The sequence below is a fragment of the Ostrea edulis genome, chromosome 5, assembly GCF_947568905.1.
Source record: "Ostrea edulis chromosome 5, xbOstEdul1.1, whole genome shotgun sequence".
NCBI classification, from domain to species: Eukaryota; Metazoa; Mollusca; class Bivalvia; order Ostreida; family Ostreidae; genus Ostrea; species Ostrea edulis.
In genome coordinates, this window is record NC_079168.1 from 61,939,780 (window position 1) to 61,966,451 (window position 26,672).

General features: G+C 35.7%; 1 protein-coding gene across 8 annotated transcripts in view; it reads left to right on the forward strand.

The window, feature by feature from the left end:
* Window positions 1-26,672, forward strand: part of LOC125648862 (transcriptional repressor protein YY1-like) — an 89,266-nt gene that overhangs the window by 21,395 nt on the left and 41,199 nt on the right. For 7 of the 8 annotated variants that reach the window (XM_048875886.2, XM_048875890.2, XM_048875891.2 and 4 more), the window contains 2 exons: window positions 17,505-17,663; window positions 25,028-25,197. In XM_048875886.2, coding sequence (XP_048731843.2) covers window positions 17,505-17,663; window positions 25,028-25,197 — 329 coding nt within the window. Of the gene's footprint in view, window positions 1-17,504; window positions 17,664-18,383; window positions 20,025-25,027; window positions 25,198-26,672 lie in introns of those variants that run through there. The other variant, XM_048875888.2, reaches the window with a different exon arrangement.

Here is a 26,672-nt window from a genome sequence, read left to right on the forward strand (position 1 = left end):
ACTTTAAAATTTGGGTAACCACCCATAGAAGCATAAAAATGTAATGAGGGACCACTCACAGAAGCAATTTTAGATAGTGCGGCACCACCCATAGAAGTGAAATAAATGTGAAATACACCTTTTCTTTAAATTCAATATGTATGAATGACTATTTATAACCCCTGAATAGATGTCTATTTTCAGATGTTCCCAAGCATGATAGTAAAGAGAAGAGTATCTTGGGTGTCATCACCATTCAAATAACTGGCCATCAATGAAGCTTGATCATAGAACCATCAATTTATTTTATCAAGACTGTCTTTCTTAAACATGATGAACTAAATTAATTTTATAAGTCTACCTGTTCATAAAAAGTCTAGTATTGTAAATTTTAAAGTATTCACTGAGATAAATGCCGTGCACGAATCGGCCGATAGATTGGTGTATGTATGGACGAGATTTATGAACACCCAAGCTGCATGTCCAAACAACGAACAGTTTTTTTAATTGAACACCTTTAGTCACCTATGTCCAAGCAGTTACCCAAGCGGTTGCAACATTGCTACGATAAATCTTGTCTTTCTTGTTTGGTACCAAAGCTGTCCGTGAATAGGGTTTTAATAACGAACGTAATCACACTATGCTGAACACGTAGGTGGTTAAGAAATTATTTCTTTGATTATTAAAATATGAAAAATGAAGTAAATTTCATAGAGTACAATTTCTAAATAAACATTATTTAATTGTTTATCACTGGCTTCTATACTGGGTATTCACCTGTATTGATGTCGCTAGATCTATCGAAGCGTGATAAGTCAAGCGTCTCTAATCCCCAAACAGACCAGGAAATTTAGGTAGTGACTGCCTCAGGCAGTCAAGGTGTGAATGGCTTATTATTTTGAAAACCACTATTGAATAATTAGGGGTTTATTACGTTTTTGTCGGAATTTTTACAACGTAATACAGAGTCCCGGCATTTTAGGACAACATAATAACGAGGTCTATTTTATATAGGTTTGTTAAGAAATGGTTTTGTGCTTTGAAATTCCAACGTAATATGCGGACTAACGTAATAAAGGGGGAACGTAATAACAGGGTTCCACTGTATCATGGGTCAGGGGTTGGTTAGCAAGTGTTAAGTTTTATTTCTCTTGTATAAACTATCGAATGATTTTTGTATTTCACAACTTTTAAGAGGGTATCTTTGGGCAAAAGTGGATACAATGACATTAAATTGCGCAAACCAAGTGTTGGGGTGTACCAGCTTTGTATCGCTCAGTTGTACAGTACCGAACACATTGACAATTTTTTGTGGAGAAGCCTGATAGTGGTGAGTGAGAGTGTGTGTGAATATGTGTATGAGAGACGGTCTGTTTGAGGCATGGAATATTTATGAGAGAGAGAGAGAAGTATTTTGACTTTAAAAGTTTTTCATGTTTTGTTTGTTTATTTTACGTCCTTTCGAGAACTTTTCTCTCAAATTGAGAAATCATCAGCTGTATGTGAAGTACCACATATAAAACCTATGATTAGCACTTAAGGCTATAGCATTGGTATTTTTTAACGTGCCAATACCTGTTGTGACACCGAACCTCTTTTTAAAGGTCACGAAAAGCTGAAGATATCGAATAGTGATGAATTTGAATTTGCGTAATTTCTATAAAGAATACAAAATAAAGAGTAGGGCAAACATGGACCCCTGGACACAGTCGAGGTGGCATCAGGTGCCTATCTGAAAGATCTGTGATTCTCACTTTTGTCGAGCATTTGTCGAAGAGCACATATATGTTTACGTCTCAGGTTCGACGTGTCATGTCATGAGCAGGGTTCGAACACACTATACCTCCCAGTTACAAAACGAATGCCCTACCACTGATAACCGTATCATAATTATCTTCCCTTTGAAGTTCTGTTTCTAGTTTCTCAGAAACATTGCGTTTTTTCCTGAGTATACCTATGAAATTACATTTTGCTCCAACTTAATACCATGCATATAATATTGTATACATATATGGAATATTGCGTATGCCAATTAAAAACAAATACCGATGAATTCAATTTTGTTCCAATTCGTGAAGAATTACACTGGTGATAATTAACCCAAACTTCGCATAAAATTCAGTGATTTGAATTTGAGCTGCCTTTGATGTCATCATATTGTTTTGCAACTGTCGGTCTGTAGACCATGTGTTGTCCACTCAATATCTTGAGAACCATTCACTTGATGATAATGATATTTCATATGTGGGTTGGTTATGAGTAGAAGAGGACCCCTAGTGTTTTTCAGGTCAAAGGTCAAGAGTCAATCTACTCTGGACATAGGAATATAATGTCCGCTCAATATCTTGAGAACCCTTTGCTTGAAAACCATCGAACTTAGCACACTGGTACATCCTAAGGAGTAGATGACCCCTATTGATTTTGAGGTCATATTGTCAAAGGTCAAGGCTCAAACTGGGCATAGGAATATACTGACCATTCAATGCCTAGAGAACCCTTTGCTTGACAGACATCAAACTTAGTACAGTGGTGTATATTCAGGAGGAGATGACTCCTATTGATTTTGAGTTCACATGGTCAAAGGTCAAACTGAACATAGTAATATACTGTCCACTCAATATCTTGATAACCCTTTTGCTTGACAGACATCAAACTTAGTACACTGGTACATTTTCAGGAGAAGATGACCCATATTGATTTTGAGGTCAAAAGTCAATTGTTGAACTGGACATAGTAATATGCTGTCTCCTATATTTTAAGAATTATTTGATTGATTGACACCAAACTTGGTACACTGGTACAGCATAAGGAGTAGATGACCCCTGTTGATTTTTAGGTCACATGGTCAATTCACTCTTGACAAAGGAAGATATTGCCTGCTCAATATTTTGAATTGATGATACTACTATCAGTTAAATGATGTGTATGTTTAACCCTTTTCAATTTTGCACCGGGGGGGGGGGGGGGGGGCATGGCATATGTGTTTTATAAACATCTCTTGTTTTCCGAATACACGCGAGACTCTAACAAATATTTTTAAAAAATCTTAAAATTTGCCACAATAAAGGAAGTTGGAGACAGAAATAAGAAATCACTGTTACCAGTATATAAATGTTTCTTTAATTAATTTGGTGTTCAAACCATTATATTTCTGCACCAGAAAAGTTTTCCGCGAATACCTGCAGTTTTTTGCCCCTGTGCGGCAGCATATCTGATGTGGTTTCAATTTCCATTTAATACCCATTCAAATCAGTACAAAAACCATTAATTTCGCATCTATTAAGAATTAATATTTCTATGTGTGATACATTTTTTTTTTTTCCTACTCAAAACATCGCTTGGGTCAAAGGTCAAGCGGACTGGACATTGAAGTAGCAATATGGTTTGCGGGCTCTAAAACGTTATCCTTTCCACCTACAGTCACCATATCATGCATATGGACTACCCATGGGATGAAGATGTTCCCTATGAATTTTGGGGGTCAAAAGGTCAAAGGTCAAGCACACTGGACATTGAAGTAGCAATATGGTTTCCGAGCTCTAAAGTGTTATCCTTTCCACCTACAGTCACCATATCATACATATGGACTACCCATGGGATGAAGACGTTGCCTATGGATTTTGGGGTCAAAAGGTCAAAGGTCACATGCACTGGACATCGAAGTAGCAATATGGTTTCCATTTAAATTCTTTAACGGCTTTTTTCATCGCATGGAACACCCTTTGGGAGATTGGGGTAAGCGGGGGGTATTCTTAGTGAGCATTGCTCACAGTACCTCTTGTTTTTTCTGGAAATTCCTGAAATTTATAACACACAAGAAACAGACAAACAAATCATTTATTGGTACTAATACAACATATGAACAAGTTATGAGTGACTAGCATGACTAGAAAACTTTGTAAAAGGGCTATTCAAGTAAAAATAGCCCTGAACAATTTTTGACTAGTAAAAATTCAAAACATGAATCACATGAATAACACATCTTTGGCTACAAAAATACATTTCATACCTTATTTTCACTTCCTGTCAGATTCTTTGGAGTTATATATAAAATGTGTTGTTGTAATAAATGTATTATATGACATTGGATGTCAGGTGAATGCATGACTTAGTATGTACTTAGACTTAATTTCATTAAGTCTGTTTTAATTCGTTTTTTGTGTAAAATACCAATCTTGTTAATACATGTATAGGTACATGTAATATGGTGCACTGTTTATTGTCGGTTTTTAATCATACCTTTGTATACTATGAGGTACTTTGTTTTGTGTTGGTTATTGTTGTTTTTTAGTTATACCTTTTTATCGTGTGACATCATATATAGGTACATTGTCGTGCGTTGTGTATTGTTGGTTTTTAGTTAAACCTTTTATTACGTGACCCCAGATGTTGACTGAGAATACGCAAAGACGTATATTAGTTTATACAAAGACACAGATCAATAGCGGTCTCTGAATTTGGATATTTCCTCAAAATTCAATGGTGTCTTTAGTGGAAAAAGGAATGTTCCAAAGACAAATTTAAAAAGTACAAAACACTAGGCCAAAATAAAAATATTGTTTGTTTCCCCTCGCCCGACCGAGTCTGAAAATTCACACCGACCCATAAGTTTTTATTACGCCATTCTGGTGAAGTTTTTTTTTTTTTTTTTTTAAGAAAATTTCAAGGTCGTTTCTGGTGCAGATCAGTATTTTATAATGACAAAAATTTTCTATATCTTCTTTGGTTTCGATCCAAAATTAAAAAATAAGAATACGAATACAGGAGGTGTTCTGGTCCGAAATCTAGAAATTTCGCCGCCTCCAGCTGGAGGCGGCATTCTCTGTCTGATTTCAAATACTTACAAGCCGAATTCAATTTTAAGCTCATAACTAATCAATAAAACGATTCTTCTTGTACTTACTAATATCGATTTTATGGGTTCTTTCATCACATAAACAGTCTCTTGAAAACATTTTATCAAACTGTCGAGCTTTGTTTTGAGTCACGAGACTCGTTTGCTCAAATGGCAGTGAAAATTCGGTTGACTACAACTGTTGGTTTCTGTTTAATATCGAATTTTGGATTGATATTTTCTTTTAATCGATATTAATAAGTACAAGAATCATGATTGTTTTATTGATTAGTTACAAGTGAGTTTAACATTGAATTCGGCTCGCAATTCGGACTAGTGATCTGCAAGATCGAGATGGAGAAATGTTGTCTATACGAGGAGCGAGGAAACAAGAGAATTCGGGGCATCCAGTGTGCAAGTTGTGTTCTTCAGTAGGGGAAAGTGTTGATATTTCGGACGGATGCGATATTTTTGACAGTCAATCAGAAGCATTCTCAATTTAACTTATTTCTGAACTAATGCTATATTTACAAACTGGAAAACACCTAATTATATGCACATGTGTAACTCAGCTCTGATTGGTTGATGTCAGCATCCATTTTGTTTGATCGGCAAAATCAAGTCCCGTTGAAACGTTTTCTGGTAAACTAGATCTACCGATATCATTTAAAAATATAATCAAAATCACTATCATATACAAATTAAGATAATGTGCAAAAAACAAAAGCATAAAATGTCAGTGAACCATAAATAAAAGACAGCAACCGAGTTTACCAATTTTATAACACCATGTGTCCAAAACTAACACCATTGTCCATAGTTGCAACATTCTCCCTAACTTTATTTAAGTGTTAGTATGTGGCATAAATAGCAGAGAAAATTCTGATGAAACCCAATGTTCGTCGAATCAACCAATATGTATACATGTAGTCCAATGCCTAAGTTTAGTGGTTAGATAATGAGCATTTCCAAAATACATGAAGTACTGTCCGAAATATCGACACCTTCCCTAATTGCAAAACGTGGCAATCAAAGCAGAATTTACGCGAGAACTGACTATACGAGTTTGATGAGGAAACATGGATGATGTGCTTCACGACGTTTGGTATCGGGCATTGTTAATGGTTATGGGAATTTCATAATAAATAAAATTCTGCTAGCTAAAAAAAAAAAAACTTTTTACCTACCTACCGACCTTCCTCTGAAATTTAGGGTCGGGAGAGGGGAAACAAACATATTTTTAAATGTGGCCCTACATTTATACTGTAAACCAGGAAATTTTTGCAGCAAATTAATTTTGGCTATTTTTGCAGTAAAAGTTGTAACAAATAAAAAAAAACACTGCGAAAATCTAAAGGTAAGTTTAAATTAATGCAAGTCATCCAGAAATGGTGAATGCAAAATGTCGCGAATATCAAAGGATTTCATTGGTAAACAAAATAGAGACAGGGTTCCCAGTTTATAGTATGTAATATCACAAACATTCCTGACTGTGAATGGTTTCAGAGGAGTTGTGGCTCAATGAAATATGTCTCTTCCTTTAGCAGCATATTAGACAATATTAATAGATTATCAATTTTTGTGATGAAATCTTGAGTTAATATGGCACGACATAGAAAATGCTGAGTGACAGACAGACAAACTGACAACTCATTAATATACTTAGGGTGTATTAACCATTTTTATGGAGGGGCCCTAAATAGTTATATATATATTTGCAATATAATGCCCATAGGTGCCAAGCCAACATAAACACACATGCATAAATGCAATTACAACACTGATGTGTATTTATATGGATTTTTTCTGGACATACATGTGTAACATTGGATGGGTTATGACTATATGTGACATATATAGGATCTTGAGAATTAATATTTATTAGTAATTACAAGTGAGAATTGACAAACTTTTATTACCACGAAAACGCTCAGCATTTGCATTTTTCAGTTGTGGAAGTTTCTTTGCTGCAGATGCTGCCATCATAATTGAAAAGGTGGTTTCTGTTGAGGCCAGGTTCTGATTTTCATCAGTATTCAACCCAACATCTTCATCTCTTGTTACTTTGAATGTCACATATTTGAGACTTTTGTTAAAGTCTTTCACTACATGAAGGCCTTCATACATGTCAGGGGGAAAAGTTGTAGTTGCATTCAAGTTTGTCAGATAAATATACCTCAATCACATCAGCTTTGTGGGGACGAAAGTCCGAATCATTTGTGATGTCGTGGTAGGCATCAGCCCACGTGCAGTCCACAGAATATTAGAGGATCCTATTTTTACATATTGTTGTAGTTTTGTTGCCACACTTCGTGGCCGCTGTGACACAAATGCCGAAGAATTCTTCATGTACATATTTTCTTTTACCAGTATGCATGCCGGTGCTGCAGGCCGTATCCATGTCCATGGTAAATATCCCTTTCTAATACGCCAGTTTCGAGATACGAACTCTTCTGTGTAGGAGGTGCATTTAGTGGAACTTTGAATGACTAAGTGGGACAGAGTGGGCCTACAGTCTGCTGCTTCTGCCCAATATTGCCACCATCAACGTATTGATTATACTGCCATGTGGGTGCGCATGCGGTAAAATTTTAAAATCAGGATAAAAAATCAGTTTGTGCAGTTTTTACATTTGTTTGATCACTGAAGCCTTGAAGACTTCAAGTGATGGTGCCGACACTTGTCTCTGGTGGTAGTGAGTTCCAGTCCCTGATTGTACGTGGGAAGAAGGAATATTTTCGGCAGTCCTTGTTGGATGATGGTAGCAGATAGCTTTTGTCGTGTGTATTCAAGTCGATCGTCTTGGTCTTATTAGACGTCCCTCCTTTCTGATGGCAACTTCGCCATGTTCGATCTTATAGAACAATGCGAGTCGGGCATCTCTCCGTCTGCTTTCTAGTGATCTCCATTCCAGGTGTTGTATCATACTGCTTACGCTGGATCTATTTCCAAATCGGTTGGTAACGTATCTTGCCCCTCGTCGTTGTACCATCTCTATTCGGTCTATTTCTGTTTTGTAATATGGGTCCCACACCGGGCTTGCGTACTCCACTATAGGTCTAACTAGGGATTTGTATGCTTTGGTCTTAACCGATGTTGCGCTGATGTTTAAGTTACGCTTTAGGAATTCCAGGGTTCTATTGGCTTTGTTACAGATGTTACTGACATGTTGGCTCCATTGTAGGTTAGAGGTGAAAGTGCATCCCAGATATTTGGCACTGGAAACAGATGTCAAGGTGTGTCTGTGCAGTATATAAGATGTTTTGATGGGATTCTTTTTCCTACTGATGGTTAGGACGTTGCATTTGTCAGGGTGGAATGACATCTTTCATGTAGTTTCCCATAATGCTAGTTTGTCAAGGTCGGATTGTAGGTCTGAAACATCCGAGTCTGATGAGATGGTAAGGTACGCTATAGTGTCATCGGCAAATAGTCGGGCAGTGGATTTTATTCCCTCTGGCATGTCATTAATGTAGAACAGGAATAATGAAGGTCCAAGAACACTCCCCTGGGGGACCCCGGATTCCACATCTATGCATGGTGGGCGTTCTCCATCGACTACTACTGACTGTGATCGATTTAGCAGAAATCCTTCTATCCATCTGTTGACTTTACCTCGGATTCCATAATGTTGGAGCTTATGTATAAGCAGACTGTGGCTGACCTTGTCAAAAGCCTTTGAAAAATCCATGATTAGAACGTCGGTCTGTTTTCCTTTACACATGTTGATGGTAATGTCGTCCACGAATTCGATAAGTTGTGTTTCGCATGATCGTCTGCTACGAAATCCATGTTGTAAGGGATACAGTATATTGTAGGTCTTTGCATGTTTCATGATGTGGCTGGTAACAACATGCTCCATTATTTTACAACATACGCAGGTCAGTGAGATTGGTCTATAGTTCTCAGCTTTGTATCGTTCACCTTTTTTGTATACAGGGCTCACATTGGCGGATCCTCCAGTCTTGAGGAACTTCTCCTGTGTTGATGGATCTATTGAATATGATGGTAAGAATAGGAGCCAGTTCATTTGCCAGTTTTTTTAATACTCGAGGTCTGATGTTGTCCGGTCCAGCAGCTTTGGTGGGGTTTAGTTTCTGTAGTAGCTTAATGACACCATTTTTTGTTATGAGAAGATCTTCACATGTAGGGAATGTTCCTGACATATTACATCTCTTTGTGAGGTCATCACTGGTGTGAGTAACCTTTGTAGAGAAAGCTGACTGGAACTGTTTGTTAAGTATGGTAGCCTGGTCCACAGGATTGGTATGTAGGATACCTTCACTTCTTAACGGTGCAATTCCATTGTAATCTGTCCTTTGGTGCTTGATATAGGTTCAGAAGCGTTTCATGCAGCTATGTTGGGGGTCACTTTCTGCAGGTGAAACTATGTTCTCAATGTATTTCCAGTACGCACGTCTGAGTTCTCTTTGCAGTCAGCGAGGAAGACGATGAAATGTATGAAAAGCATCTTCTCTTTTGATACGTAAATGTGGGAAATACAAAATACTATCGATAGAAAAGTTTTACTAAAGTGAAAACATAAAAACAATGTCAAATTTGCAAGTAATATCTTAGGTATGGTACTTATGACCAATGAAATAACGTGATATGTTTAAAATTCAATGTACAGTGAAACTTCTCTAAACCGGCCAGCTGTCGGACCGAGAAAAAAAACGGCCGGTTTAGAGGGGTGGCCGGTATACCGAGAATTTAGCATTTAGAGACATTTCAGCTCAATTTTTATTAGATATTTCATTGACATACCACAAACCATATAATATGGTGTTCAAGGACTATTATTTCACTATTGGAAATAAAACAAAATACTCACATGTTTATTTTCAATTTATAGCACTAAAACTAATTAAACATAAATAAACATTTTTACATTGACATGCATAAATAATGGAAAACACTCCGTTTAAATAAGACTGCATTTGATGTAGGTATAGAAATCTGTAGACTAGCAGCATTTATGTAGAATTTCAGCTTATGTTTTAATAAACAAAACAAACACATAGCCATTTGATTGCTGCAATTAATACACAGAGTAGGTACTGCTCACTTTGATATGGGGATCTATGATCAATTATCAGTGGAGATCAAACTAGACCACTTGTACCTACAGGTAATTATTACCAGAAATAGTCTTGCTGCAATCATCTAATTTTAACTTAAAATTTATAACAGGATACATAAAGAAAACACAGAGGCCTATTACTGGAATTCCTCTTACCTTTAAAAACTCTGTTTACGTCCATTGCTTATATCGTTAACAAATTTGTTTTGACGTTTTTGAAAAGTAGAGTAGTAAAAATATAATTTTAATTGTGATGTTTCTTAGGAATTTTAAGTCTATAGAAACCTCCAAAAAATTATTTATCTATTGAAAATTATCATTAACAGTCATGGGTTTGTTGTTTATTAACTACCGCTTATATCCATGGTGCAACAATATGGAGTATTGATTGTAGTCATTCAATAAGTGCATATCTGTTTATAACATTTTGAAATTTGAAAGGGTCACTTGGATTAGATAAGCACCAATTAGCACCCTGGACAGCACAGGTAAACTAAAGAACTTATAGAGGCCACTTGTGTTTTTCACACCTTCAGTGGATAATTTCCCACCTGGCCAGTAGGTTGGTCATTTTTCACACCTGGCCAGTCTTAATCACCCCTCTGGCCAAAATTTTCTAGTCTTCAAATAGTGGCCAGTATTATAAGGGTAAATTACACATGTTTGTTAACAATTGTACTTTAAAAAGTGGCTGATGTCAGGTTTTCAGGGGTGGCCGGTTTTGTGAGGCTTTCTTTGTAAGGAAATATTAAGGTTTCTGCCGGGACTTTGAAAATCGGCCGATATTCAGGGAGAACCGGTTTGGAGAAGTTTCACTGTATTTAATTATTCCTCTAAATACTGATAACTTACTTAGTTTGTGTATCAGTCGAATTCGGGTGATCAAACAGTGTATGAGAAACTTACTGAGTACATTCACTTACGCAGTGATGAATATTAGTCCCACTCCAGCGTGTAAACAAATTGTTTCGCGCCTCACTGTATATGAGAGTTCTCCAAAGGGAAATAACTCGGGTGTATCTCGAAATCGGCGTATTACAAACATATTTTTCGATTGTTTCAAACGCGCTGGCGACAACGATTTTTATAGAGTAGTAAGATTACAATCCGACGAAACGAAACTAAAAAAAAAAGAATTTTTGAGCAAAACGAAAAGAAGAAAAGAAAAAAAACTTAATTTTAATTTTGGCCTAAATTGTCAGAGAAACCCAGAAATATTTCTAGGTCGCCATTTTGCAACCTGATAGCAGATGTGACTTAAAGCACTGTGATGTAGAGTAGGAAGGCCTTTTCCAAAATTGTAAATTTTATGATCCCCGGGGTAGACGTTCTTAACCCCAGGGCAGGGCCAAACATACTATCTAGTGTTTATGTGTAAAACACTTAAGTTGAAACTAAATGGATATGTAGAAACAGCAGGTAGTCGGACCTTTACCAAATTATAAATTTGATGATCCCCAGGGTAAGGGTTCTGACACCATGGTGGGGCCAAATTTAGTATTACGAGTATTTATCTGTAAGTTTGATGATACTGTATAAAATCTAAATGCATACTAAGGAATAGCAGAAAAGGATGTACAAAGAATGGTTATTTTACAACCCAGGGTTTTGACTCTAGGATTGATCCAAAATTAGACATATCTTTTAATGTTAATGCACCTGTATTATTTAAAGGACACATCGCATGTTTTTAAACTTTTTAATTTTTTCAGCAAAATTAATTAATTTCATGCCTAAAACTACTTTGCATGTGTTTTAAATGAAACAGTTTGCATAGTTTTCGAGTTTGAAAGCAATGAAATTCAAATCTTGCGATATGCATATTTTCTTCGATATTTTACGCGCCATTATCTGTGACGTCATATGCGACCTCGAGCGAGAAGATATGAAAACAGTTGTTAGCCATTTCATAAACAGATTAGATTTAATTGACAAACAAACAATTAGCACATTAACAGCTTGTAAATAACACTGCTGTACTGCCTTCCATGTCACTTTTATTAAAAACACAACACGGATTACAGTGAGATAACCAGTTGCAGTTTATTTGCCACAAACAGTTCACATATAGGCGCGGATCCTAAATAACGCGTGTGTGTCCCTGTTTTAGTGGGTATACGTATGTGTGTATACGTATGTGTGTGCGTATATGGTAAAAAGATCGTGATCGGCCACTGTTTTCCTAAATTTTAACGTTTGTATAGTTGATCGAGAGTCTTTTACAGGAATGAATTTTGTACGTGTAAAGCACACATAAATAGCCAAACTTACGCAGGAACCCGCATTGGTTCATAATTAAGATAAATATCAAAATGCAGACCCTACCCAAGTTAAATAAACATAACGCAGCAAATTTGACTTTAACATAAACAGCAGATGCGAGCTAATGGTCAGTGCACTAAAATCAAGCGTGAGAATATGATTATAAAAACAATACAAACAATGAACAATTGATTCAGCTATTCCAAACCCAATATATTTGTCAGTGCATAAAAAACCCGAATGAAATGCAGTTATAAAATTTATAAGATGAATGCACGACAATACAACTGCATTAGGGTGTTTTGTGCCGTTTAAGGGTGTACTTGCTGTCAGTAGAGAGGATTTGGACTGTGTTTTTTTCAATTTTCGAAGGAAGGTACGAGGGACAAGACGTAAATATTTTTTGTCGGCACAACGACTTTGCCTTAAAAAAAAACAGTATAATTTGTCCCTGTACTTGTTCAAACAAGCTCTTGGACAAAGACGTAGATAAACTGCGAGAAAATGGTTCTATCGAAGCTACGCACTGTTACATATAGGCCTACGGCATATGTTTTCCGTTCTGTTCTCAAATTCAATACACACTCGCACCAGCTGACCTTCACCTTGTAACAACATATATACTATGATATAGGCAGAACTTTGTTAGCAGTGTCTACCTGCCAACTGGTAGTTTTAAAAAAGAAATTTAAAGCTAAAAGAATATTTGTCAGTTGTTTCCCCTATTTCAAACATAGGTGACGCAAGACTCGTTTACGTCCTTGTTGACTTCCGGTGTGCATAAGATTTATAAGAGAGTGTTAAGGTTTTTGTTGTGCAAACAGGGAGCGGGGGTAGAATTCCCGAGATATGAAGCTTTTAAAAAAATCAATTGGTTCATTGTCATCAAATATGACAGCGACAACGATCGTTTTAAGTTCCACTCAGCGTCGTGCGCTATAAACTTCAGTCTTCAGTTCAGTCCGACTTCACAGATATCAGATGACGACTTTGTTGCAGATAGTATTTACGGGGGATTAAACATTTGCTCTGTAGATCGTAATATTCTGCATGAATGTTTTATGCTGAAATTTTATTTATCCTTAGTGATACAGTCATCAATGATCTTATAATTCTATGACTCTCCTCTCTCTCTCTCCCCCCCCCCCCCCCCCCCCCCCCCCCCCCCCTTTCTAGACTAGATCTATAATCGAACAGGGGAAATTTGAATCCTCAATATATAAACCAAGTATGGTACGAAAATACATTTCAGATGTCATTTAAAAATTAATTTTAGAGTTAACCAAGGTCGTCAAAATATGAATGAACGTGATTGCTAATAGCACCCCCTCCGCCGTCACTCGGTACGACGACACGACTGTAATGGAGGGGTGGCTATAATCAGACTGTAACTGTAAGGCAGTGAATATTCTTAGGTCTTGTTTTTGTTTTTGATGACTGGATTGTAAATTAATTTCAACACTTTACTTTCATTGTTAATTTTGTTATAATTCAAAAAGTGTTGTAAAATATTGTTTGAATTTCAGGGAAAACAAGTCTGGATTCTTCAATAGTCAATACGTATGAAATTAATCAAAATATGAGATGAAATTGTCAAACTTTCATAACTTATCAAAGTTTGCATAATCATAGTTATGTCATGTTTATCAACTGACCCACGGAAGTACAGGCAAATACGTCAAAGAAACGAATACCAGTCCTAGCCTATTTTAACTGTTGACGCAAACCAGAAGAAAAATGCATCTCAAGAGATGAAGATATTTCTGAATTTTTTAGAAATAAAATTTGAATCATATCTACTTTTATCAAAATTAAATGCAAATTCATAAAGCTATAAATTTATCCAAGTGAAGTAAATACAAATTTCACTATCTTATATACAATGTTGTGTTTATAATAAAAGCCACACATAGGCATATTGTTCATTGTGGTTTTTATTTTAAAAAATCATTGCATTACGTTTTTCAATATTCACTTGTAACTTCGATTTCAATCTGAAGTATGAACATTCAAATTGACCTTCAAATTGAAAAGTGTACTACATTTGTTAAGTGATGTATTTTAGTATTAAATCATTCATATCATGAACTGTCATGGTACATATAAACATGATAAATCTTATACATGAAAGTAAACACGGGTCAAATTATGTAGGCCTACATCAGTTTCCTGCAACACCATGGACAAACGCCATTTGGATACAACCATTCCTATACGCAGGATACAGTCGTGCTTTTCACGCAGAGTACAACCAACTCATAGTATATCAATCATAGTATATGGATGGAGACGTGAATTTAGAAGTTGAAAGAAAGCTTGAACTTCCGTCTTAAACTTGCAATCCAAATTGTAATATTCAATCAAAATGTAGAAACTCGAAATTTTGAATCATTATTGTATAGCTAGCATATGGGGTAGTAAAATTTATTTGACCTACCAATTATTATACTCTCGCTTGCCCTATGGACTAATAAAAAGGTTAATCGCAAACTGTTTACCTATCGTGACGTCATCACGTAAGTGATATAAGTTAAAACACGCAAATAAAATGTTTAATGTGGTATGATATATCATGTACTCTGTATACATGTGCCTTCTCTATCGTGAATTTTATTTCATAAAGGGAAGTTATACATATACGTTCACTATTACTACACATTTTAACAGCTTAATAACAGAATTTCAGATATATATGGATATATTTATAATTGATATTCTTAATCCTCGATCGAGAGAGGGGGGGGGGGGGGGGGGGCATCTTATAGAATTATGATGTATTGTATATTATATATTCAACCTAAACTACTGTTTAAGTATGTAAACTTCACCACGAAGTAGTTTATAATGAAAAACGTTCAATGTGTATTGAATGTCTTTATTTAATCGATATGACAGAGAAAATTCAGTTACAGCTGAAACTTTCAACGTGCTTTCCTTCCTGCCCAGAGAGTCTTGCAATGCGTTTTCTAAGTTCGTCTCTAAGCGCAGTGATGTCCTACGAACCGTAATCCGCCATCGTTACTAAATATTCAATAACTTTCTAATCTAAACATGTCCTTCCGACGCTCTCTTAAACTTGAGGTTAGAAACGCCTTGGATGTTAACAGATCGTGCGCCACCTGTAATCAAGGGCGAGTAATTTGAAGTTTTATTTGCCATTATACTTGTAAATAATAAAATATTATATTTCCCAACTTTGAATTGAATTATAATGCTTTCATTTTTTTTAAGGAACGCGTACGTGTTTACAACAACTTTAACACACCGCGCTCCCACTTCCTAAGTAATAACGTGTAGATAAAAAAAATAATGTTTAATAGAATTGCTTGAATAAAATAATTTAAAAGTATTGTGATTTTCACAATAAGTTTGATAATTTTTATTATTATTATTTCGAATTGCACCCGTGACAGTAGGCCTAGTTGTCAATGATACATAATCGTATCATATAATTTAGGCCTATCTAACTTCTCCAAAAATAAATTTAATAATAATTGCACTGTTTATTTTAGAAAAGCAACAACGCTAATTACAGTTGTTTACAGAAATGGCATTACTAAATAGTGTTTAAACAGTGATCCCATGTAAACATTATTTACTCGCAAATTTATGCAGATTTCATACTCGCTTTCCTCGCTACATTTGGGTCGCTATTTGTATGCACTGGTGGCTAAAAGATATAAGACTCGGGAAATTTGTCAACATCGAAATAAATGTTATCCATGGTAAATAAATTAGGCCCCTAAAACCCGAGTTTTTAAAAATATCTAACACTACTTTTACAACAAGTTGATCGACGAAGGTCGCATATGACGTCACTGTACCACGTGACTACCTATCTAATTAACTAGGCTTTTTGAAATCGGGGCTTAGATTTCAGTCCGTATTGTGGCTAATTATCGCAATACTTCAGCAAATCAACTATTACAATTAATTTCTATAAGCACAAGGAAGACAAAATGCATATAATTCTGTATACTTTGAAAACACGAGATGTGTCCTTTAAAGCCTTCATCAGTAGTGATGGACAATCAGGAATAAAAAAAAATAATCGATGATCGGATTAATCGGATCCACCTTTTCGATTGATTAATCGAAAAATAATCGAATTTTATTCATTTCAAATTTATGGCATAAATATATGAATTTACTTTTTTACCCTAAATATTAAGTTAATTAGAATAAAATCATCAGATTGATTGATCGTATCTTGTTTAAAGTCTCTCTCTCTCTCTCTCTCTCTCTCTCTCTCTCTCTCTCTCTCTCTCTCTCTCGGAGAGAGGGAGAATTTTTCACTAATGGAGACATCTAAAATCATTAGAAATTTGAAGTTAATAATCTGATACTTTCAATTTAGTTTTCCCGGGATAGAGGTAGATCTCTTGACTTTTGTTGTTGTTCTTGTGGGATCAGGGTTAAAATAGAGTCTTACTTGCTGTAAGAGACAAAATCCGAGGCCCCGTGTCACAGCAGGTATGGTATAAAGATCCCTCCCTTCTCAAAGACTTTAAGGGCCGAGCATAGGCCTAAATTTTGCAGCCCTTCACCGGCAATGGTGACGTCTCCATATGAGTGAAATATTCTCGAGCGGGACATTAAACAGTATTCAAATTCAATCTTATCGGATGATTCAGTTTCGTCAGCCATTTTGATTTTAGTTAAGTCCGGCAGGAATATTCGTATTATTAAAAAAATTGTCGGCGATTTTCGATTTTCAAAATGACAATCGATTATTCACATCGTTTCAGTTATAGCGACCGATAATCGAAAGTCGGCGATAATTAGTACATCACTATTCATCAGTGTATGCTTTTTTGAGGGCATTGAAGTTTTAAGAACACATCTTGTTTTATACTGTTGCTGAACATTAGAATTTAGCTTAGATATTCAGAAGAGGAATTTTTTTTCTAGATTTCATGGCCTGTGGGAGTAGTGATACTTTTTCACTAGTACTCAGGTGACCGATGAGGCCTGTGGGAGTAGTGATACTTTTTCACTAGTACTCAGGTGACCGATGAGGCCTGTGGGGCTCTTGTCTTTACATGCATGAAGGACAAAACAGTTTAAAAAAATGTCCAGGGTGTTAATTATCAAACAATAATAAGTGTACGTAGTTTAAACTACAGAGACCACTAGCATCTTACCATTTAGCGTTTTGGAAACATTTTACTTATAAAATTATGGCTGTGAATCTTCTGAATTCAATTTTTTTCTTCAGTGTTATTACTTATTCCATGAAATGTATCTTGAAAATGTTTAATTTGTGGCACAAGCATTGCAATATGTGTCATATCAAGAGGGTAGCGAATCATTTTAGCCCTAACTGCATATGCCTTTCTGTCACAGGGTTGCAGTAAGATGTTCCGAGACAACTCAGCCATGAGAAAACATCTTCATACTCATGGTCCACGAGTACATGTATGTGCCGAGTGTGGCAAAGCATTTGTGGAAAGTTCCAAATTGAAACGACATCAGCTGGTTCACACAGGAGAGAAACCCTTCCAGGTTTGTTCCTTAACAGCTTCATTGTAGAGATAAAACAAACTCACAACGACCTCAGAGATACTCCAACTCATTTTCACATAACAGCAAGTTTATAGTAAAAAGAACATTCTCATCACATTTTCCCATAAGATCCAAAATTCGCTGTCAAGGAATTTGCGTTACGTCTATTAGTGTTGTACTGATAATCAGAAAACATCGATTAACGGCGAGAAAAAAACTACCGATTCCGATGATCGATTATTTTTTTTCATAATCGATCATCGGATCCACACATCTCATAGAGCGCATTCCGGAATTAGACCATTTCCGTTATCGTTTTACCTGTGCCAGGAAAAAAATGGCGTCAAACAATGGAATATATGATCACCCGGGCGTGAAAAAGAAGTCAGAAGTATGGAAGTATTTCGGAAGGTAGATATCAATTGACCTCCAAGTAAAACAAACCTAAATCTAAATAAAACCGTGTGCCGTATATGCTATAAGGAATACACCAACACTGGTAAGTTTATTTTTTCATACTTTGACATGTGGCGCGCATTTTTTAGTGCAATACACCAGAATCATGTACACGATATTCTTGTTTCAAATGTATAATATTTTTTCTATCATATACATTGCTGATTTATTCAGAGTGCCATAACTATCATTTCTTACGATCGCATCATATGCAACTTGATATTAAATTCCGAATTTTCTTGAACATACTTTACTATATTCTAGTATTATGAAGAGACCAGACATTACCTGGGGATGGCACTGAAAGAAGATGACAAAGGGCTCACAGTTCTAGAGTGGTGGCAGAAAAATGAAATGTTTTTTCCCAGATTAGCAGTTCTTGCAAAAAAGATTTTATGTGTTCAAGCTAGTAGTGTGTCATCAGATAGAGTATTTTCTCTTGCGGGTGGGTTGGTGTCAAAAAAGAGAAGTAGGCTGAGTGCAGATAATGTAGATTTGTTTATTTTTTTTGAACAAAAACATGAGTAAATTTTGGTGAGAAATTGAATAATATTATGCTTAAGCCAGAGAAAGTAGAGATTTAGATTAAAATGCTGAGTTTTACATCATACTGGTGTTTAGTTTACCTTGCTATTTCTCTCCTAGAAAGAGCTGTTAACTATTTGTTTAAGAAATGTAATGCTTTGTATTGAATAAAAAACAAATCTGCACTAGTACTTTTTTATGTTTTAATTTTGAATGATATATAGTTAAATTTCCGTCTCTGATCTCCGTGTAAGATTCAATATGGATATGCATCTCACCTTCCAATGGCATCCATCATAATTATAAGCTAGTTATATATCCAACTATCCAACCAGCACAAAGCTAAGGTGATTATGAACTATAAGGTGCTTATATAGAAAGTGCAAAAGCATCAAGACAACATAGAAAACATATTGAGTTATTGATATTAGCTAATTGATAATGTAGTAAAAATGTAACATCCGATTATAATCGGAAGCAGCAACCGATTCCAACCAATGATCGATTATGAAAGTGAACCGATGTCCCATCACCAACGTCTATCTAAATCGCTGTTGATTTTCCATTGTTTCACAATTTTCATGAATAAACTAACTAATCAATTTCGTAATGCTCATATTTGATAACTAATGATGTTTCAAAGATTGTCAGTGAAGTATTTAACTTTTTTACGATTGTTTTTGTTGCAAATTAGTGGACATTATCTGTGACATTTTTTTTTCATCACCTGCAGAAATGACGCGTCATCGGCTTCACATATAATCATTCTACCCAATTTTCTTGATTGTATTTTCAATATCAAAATATCTTTCCTTTAAATGTGCCAGTTAAGAAGATATCAATATTTTTAACCGAGTTGCAACAAAGTTGAACTGGGCTATTGGTTTGGTGATGCGGGCGGTTGGGCGTCAACAATTGGTTTCTGGATGATAACTCGAAAAGTTTACAATTTAATCAAATGAAACTTTGATATATTGTTATATACCAGGTAAGGAAGACCCCTATTATGGAGAAAAATGGTCAAAGGTCGAGGTCACAGTGACCGAAAATAGATTGAAAATTTCAGAAAAATTTGGTTTTCAGATGATAACTCAGAAAGTTTAAATCCGAATCAAATGAAACTTTGATATATTATTGGTTACCAGGTAAGGAAGACCCCTATTAATTTTGGAGAAAATGGTCAAAGGTCAAGGTCACAGTGACCGAATATAGAATGAAAATTTCAGAAATATTTGATTTCCAGTTGATTACTCAGAAAGTTTAAATCCAAATCAAATGATACTCAAAGATATTGTTATGTACCAGGTAAGGAAGACCCCTATTGATTTTGGAGAAAATAGGTCAAAGGTCAAGGTCACAGTAACCGAAAATAGATTGAAATTTTTTTTTAAAAAAATTGGTTTCAGGAGGATAACTCGAATTTTTTTTAATTTGAATCAAACGAAACTTGGATGTATTGTTGGATACTAGCAAAGCAAGGCCCCTATTGATTTTGGAGAAAAAAGGTCAAAGGTCAAGGTCACAGTGACCGAAAATAGATTGAAAACTTTAGACAAATATGGTTTCTGGACAGTAACTATAAAAGTTTAAAACTGAAATTAGTTCTTCACAATTATAGATATGCCACATCATTCCTGACTTTACAATGTATCCCATGCAACTTGATCATGCACCCCTGGGTGCATATATTGATTTTTTATTTAAAAATTAACGATATTTTTTAATGCTCGGGGATGTAACATTTCGTGTCAATTTTGTTACAACTCTCTTACCGCTTTGTTTAGATACATGAGGAAAAACTTCCATCAATGTGTTCTATTTGTAGCAAGTATAGATGTCGTAATACTGTATGAAGAACAGTGGGGTATCAAAATCTAAATTAATTGTTTAAAAAATAATCATCCTAATTTCATTTACGTTTTCATGTCAAAACGTTACGTCTGTCTAAACATGCCAAATATGAAACAAATGAATGACCAGGTGACAAACATCCTGTTTTTACGACATTGTTTGGTCATCGCTTTCATTTTTGGTAGAGACGTGCACGTGTTGGATCAATTCCAAGAAAACAGTGGACGAGACGAAAGTAGTAGGGGTGTCCTCCACATGTTACGTCACTCATTTTTGTGATTGCAAACTTTGTTGTAGATTTAAAGATGTTTCTTGAACATTTATAACACAGATTCGGGTTGTTTAAAAAGTAATAAAAATTGAATTTCTTTTAAGTTGTAAATATTGAACAATGCTACATTGACACAGGGTTTATAAATGTCGATCTGTTTAGATTGATTGTGTCCTCAGTTACATCAAGCTCTCCAAACAAGAATTGCCGAAATCTCTGTATTCAAAAATGTTCTTTTACATATGATTAAATTTTTATTTGATAGAGTGAAACTATATTGTGTCAAGAAATAACCGTAAAGTAAATTCTATATAAAATTTCTTTGAAAAATGTAACACCGACAATATTAGAAGAATGTATCATCGTAACATAGCCGCCGCCTGGATATTATGGCCTGATTGAAATAAAATTGGAAATCTGTAAAAATGTTTACTTTATTTTTTTAGTCCCCTAACGCAGGCTTTCAAGCAGGCCCTTGTTTTCCTTATTTTTCTACAACAGCCCTTATTTTCCTTATTTGAGCTTTAGAATCCTAATAAAGCCCTAATTTTTTGTTGAAATTCCTGCATTTTCAAATTTTGAAAGTTTTAATAAATTTGACATAAAGTAAGTGTAGGAATTCATTAAAGAACAAGGTACGATTGTATACATAAAAAGGCCCAAAAATTTTCTCTCTATAAAATGTGTCTGGAATTAACCTTAATAAGCGTTTTAAGAAAGCAAAATATATGCCAGGTGTACTATGTCAACAAAATCAGAATGATATTTCTAATTGGATAGCAATATGACATCATGAATAAGACATTTCCCGCCTGTTTTCAAAATAAGCCTGAAAACTCTCAAATATCATACAGATTATTGCTCAGGAAAAGATGTGTGCATTTGTCGAGCAAAATAAAAATGATATAGTGTATTATTTTAAGATGAAAAACATACTTGAATATGAATTTGCTCGACGCATGCGCTGTATGTTTTCTGAAAAGAAAACCACCTGAATTTGTGGATATTTTCATTGAAAATGGCATTTTTGCAATTTTATGCCAACTTCTCTCGTCATATGACACAAATCATTGACTGAGCGGATTTTAGGTTTGCTAATCCATTCCTTATTTGAATGCCAGGGTTTGAGCTCCAAAAGAAATCATCGATATTTTGGGCCAAATGACTTTAGAAACTGTACCTACTTCTTTAGTTGAAATTCCTACATTTTCAAATTTTGAAAGTTTTAATAAATTTGACAAAGTAAGTGTTGGAATTTATTCAAATTTAGTCTTAGTATACTTTCAGAAAATGAATATGTTGATTAAATATACATCTCAGAAGACATCTTGATGGTTATCAGCTATATTCAGCATTGATTGTGAGCAATGGGAGTCCACCTGAATTATATCATGGTTTGTGCTGAATGCCGAATATGGCTGTTGATGACCACTGGTATGATCTTCTGAGTGGGTAATTTAGTTTTTGTATTATTGCTCTTGCAAATGGTGAGTAAAACATTTTTTCTTTCCTTTTGATTTGTAAATTTAATCCTTATTTTTGTCTAAAAAGCCCTTTAAAATCCTTAAAAAGGCCCTTATTATTTTATTTTTTATAATTTTGCCCTAAAAATGGCCCTTATTTTTTGCAAAATGTCACTTGAAAGCCTGCTACCGACGAAATTGAAGGGAACTTTCGGTTTGCGCTCCGTCCGTCAGTCCAGTTTTCTGCACTTTTTAGCCGAGTTTGGTGATGCAGGTGGGTGGGTTTCAACAATTGGTTTCCGGATGATAACTCGAAAAGTTTACAATCTAATCAAATGAAACTTTGATATATTGTTGGGTACCAGGTAAGAAAGACACCTATTAATTTTAATGAAAAATGGTCAAAGGTCAAGGTCACAGTAACCGAAAATAGATTGAAATTTTCAGAAAAATTTGGTTTCCGGATGATAACTCAGAAAGTTTAAATCCGAATCAAATGAACCTTTAATATATTGTTGGGTACCAGGTAAGGAAGACCCCTATTAATTTTGGAGGAAAATGGTCAAAGGTCAAGGTCACAGTGACCGAAAATAGATAGAAAACTTTAGACAAATATGGTTTCTGGACAGTAACTTGAAAAGTTTAAAACTGAAATTAGTTCTTCACAATTATAAATATGCCACATCATTCCTGACTTTACAATGTATCCCATGCAACTTGGCTCATGTACCCCTGGGTGCATATATTGATTTTTTTTCTATGTTCTTGCAGATATTTATGACCCCCTTCAAAGAAGAGGGGCATCTTGGTTTGCACTTGTCAGTAGACCACATGTCCGCTCAATATCTTGAGAACCATTCACTTGATCGTAATGATATTTCATATGTGGGTTGGTTATGAAAAGAAGAGAACCCGTATTGTTTTTCAGGCCAAAAGGTTAAAAGTCAAGGTTCAATCTACTCTGGACATAGGAATATACTGTCCGGTCAATATCTTGAGAACGCTTTGCTTGACAGACATCAGACTTGGTACCCTGGTACATCTTAAGAAGTAGATGACCCCTATTGATTTTGAGGTCACATGGTCAAGGGTCAAACTGGACATAGTAATATATTTCCCTCTCAATGTCTCGAGAATCCTTTGCTTGACAGACATCAAACTTGGTACACTGGTATATTTCTAGAAAAAAAAGACCCCTATTGATTTTGAGGTCAAAGGTCAAGGGTCAAACTGGACATGGGAATATTCTGTCTGCTCAATATCTTGAGAACCCTTTGCTTGACAGACATCAAACTTGTTACACTGGTACATCATCAGGAGAAGATGACATCTATTGATTTTGAGGTCACATAGTCAAGGGTCAAACTGGACATAGGAATATACTGTCCGCTCAATATCTTGAGAAGCCTTTGCTTGACAGACATCAAACTTGGTACACTGGTACATTTTCAGGAGAAGATGACTACTGGTCAATCCACTCTTGACATAGGAAGATGTTGTCTGCTCAACATTTTGCATTGATGATACTACTCTCAATTAAATGATGTGTGTGTGTATAACCCTTTTCAATTTTGCACCATGGGGGGGGGGGGGGGGGCATATGTGTTTTACAAACATCTCTTGTTATTTTATATTTGGTACATTGCTTTGCCATAACAAGTTACTGATCAATTTCAAATTTGCTCCCAGTATGTTGATTTTTAGTCGAGTTGCAACGAAGTTGAACTCGGCTATTGGTTTGGTGACCGAAAATAGATTGAAAACTTCAGACAAATATGGTTTCTGGACAGTTAACTCGAAAAGTTTAAAACTGAAATTAGTTCTTCACAATTATAAATATGCCACATCATTCCTGACTTTACAATGTATCCCATGCAACTCGGCTCATGCACCCCTGGGTGCATACAGTCAAAACTGCCATAGCGACCCACTGTATTAAGCGACTGTCGTATGTGACCATAAAAAGTTCCCCCCAAGACGTTACTCTATATATTTTAATTTTACCTCTATTTAACGACTGTACATTTTTCGATTACTACTTTCGATTTGCGTTGAGCCGACTAATCTGGGAATTATCGCCCCTAACACTTTCATTTTCAAACGCACGACTATTCTGGGAATTATCGCCCCTAACACTTTTGTTTTATAACGCATAGTTTGGCGTTGATCTTGTTTAGTAAGCCCTCTGAATTAATTATTATACCCAATCTGTCAACATGCAGGATCGTGTGTGGTTAATTAATGAAACCCAAGTTGTTGTTTATTTAACAAAATCAAAGATCAGGGAATCAAGGCCGGTGTATTTGAAGGTGTGAATTTCGACAAACTTTAAGAAGTGCCAGGTACGCTAGATTGGAAATGAAAATCTACCACTTGTTATACCATTATGTGAAATATTTGCCCGATTGCTATATAAATCAAGTAAATATTGGGCTTATGACTGAAATTTTAAACGGAGTATTCACAGTTTTCCTGCATGAGATACTCGAGGTTTCTAGAATATGACCGGAACTAGCGGCTCACTTCGACATGTCCCGAGTATTTGACACGTCCGAGTTCAAGAAAGTTGCCTGCATTAGTTCAAAGCTTAAAAGATTTGCTGTGCATGTACAATGGACATTGTGATTTATTTAATGTTTCTCAAATTGTAGATGAAAACACCCTATACCAGTGTACAATATAGAGAATACATATGATCAATACTATTTCTTATGTACAGTATGTGTTCCATAATAATCTAATTAATCTTTATAGAACTTTCTCATACTTCATAATCAGAGAGTCATGTTTATTTTCAGTGTACTTTTGAGGGATGTGGAAAGAGATTTTCCTTGGATTTCAACCTGCGCACTCATGTCAGGATTCACACTGGTGATCGTCCTTATGTCTGTCCGTTTGATGGCTGTAACAAAAAGTTTGCGCAGTCCACTAATCTAAAGTCTCACATACTGACTCATGCAAAGGCAAAGTAAGTTCATAGGGGGGGGGGGGGGGGGGGGGTTTACTGTAGAGTAAAACCACACTGGTGAAAAAGAGACAAATTTGCTGTACATGAAACTAGATTAACATTCATCAAATGATGGAAATATTTATCTGCCAAAATAGTGTTCAGGCCCTAAAAAAATTTTTATCTGGTTCTCAGGCCACTTTTTCCAATATTGAAAAGGAAGGGAGGCACTTTTCCCCAAAGTTAGGTTGCAATTGGTTGTCGTCTATCATGCGTTAACAATTGAACATATTTAACTTCTTGATAACTACCAGTCCAGTTCTTTTCAAATTTGGTATGAAGCATCTCTGGGACAAGGGGGACATAGATTGTAAATTTCAGGACTCCAGCACTTGGCCTTGGAAGTGGGGTAAAAACTGCCCAAAATTGACCAATTTTTAAAAAATTTCTTTTCAAGAACCGCATTTTACCCTACGCTATCCTCAGACTCGCATATCTGCGGCTATATTTAAACACGCTGTATCCTTACAACCGCAGATATACGTCATTGGCAGCCATGTTTGTATACTTGAAGACGCATATATGTGGATTTTTTGCCTACGTTAAACAAGTTGTGATTGGTCAGAAACGTAGTCATATGATCTAAAACACCAATGACAGAGACCAAAACAAATGTTGACACAGTCTATTTATGTCAGGATTTACCATATATAGCACACGGAAATCCCCATTTGCATGCATGCTTGAAATGCGATCGATATTTTGAGAAAACCACGCGAGGAAAACATGGCAGACGGAGACAGCGAGAGTAGTTCAGAGTTTTCATGGGGATATTTTGAAAATACGAATGAAGGTATTGAAGTTCCTGATATTGGAAGTGACATTTCTGTGTCCCCAGTGTCTACACCAGACCTTTCACCGTCTAATTCTAGCTCGGAATCGGAAAGTGACGATGAAGACTTGGCATGGCGTCCTGTTTTGAGGAAACCACTCAACAAACCATTTACGGAGCCTGTAGGGGCAACTTTCCTACTTGGATCAGAGAAGAATGAGCTTGATTTTTTTATACAATTCTTTACTGAAGAATTATTCCAAATTATGGTCACAGAAACGAACGCGTACGCGACGAAACAACAAGAAACCAAACCTAACCGTCATTGGAAAGAGGTAGGGGTTTAGGAAATGAAAGCCTATTTTGGAATATGTATGTACATTTCTGTAGTTCAAATTCCATCATATTCACTAGCCTGGACTAGTATGTGGCCCTTTGTAAATTCCTCTATACCTGAAATTATGCCAAGATCTCGCTTCGAACAAATTTCCAAATACTTGCACTGCAATGATGATTCACAGAACCCCCCTCGAAGAACTCCAGGCCATGACAAACTCTGCCACATACAGTTTTGGATTGTGTATTGGATAAATGCTTGTCAAATTACAATCCTTTCCGAGAGCAAAGTATCGATGAGGGAATGATAGCGTACAAAGGCAGGTTG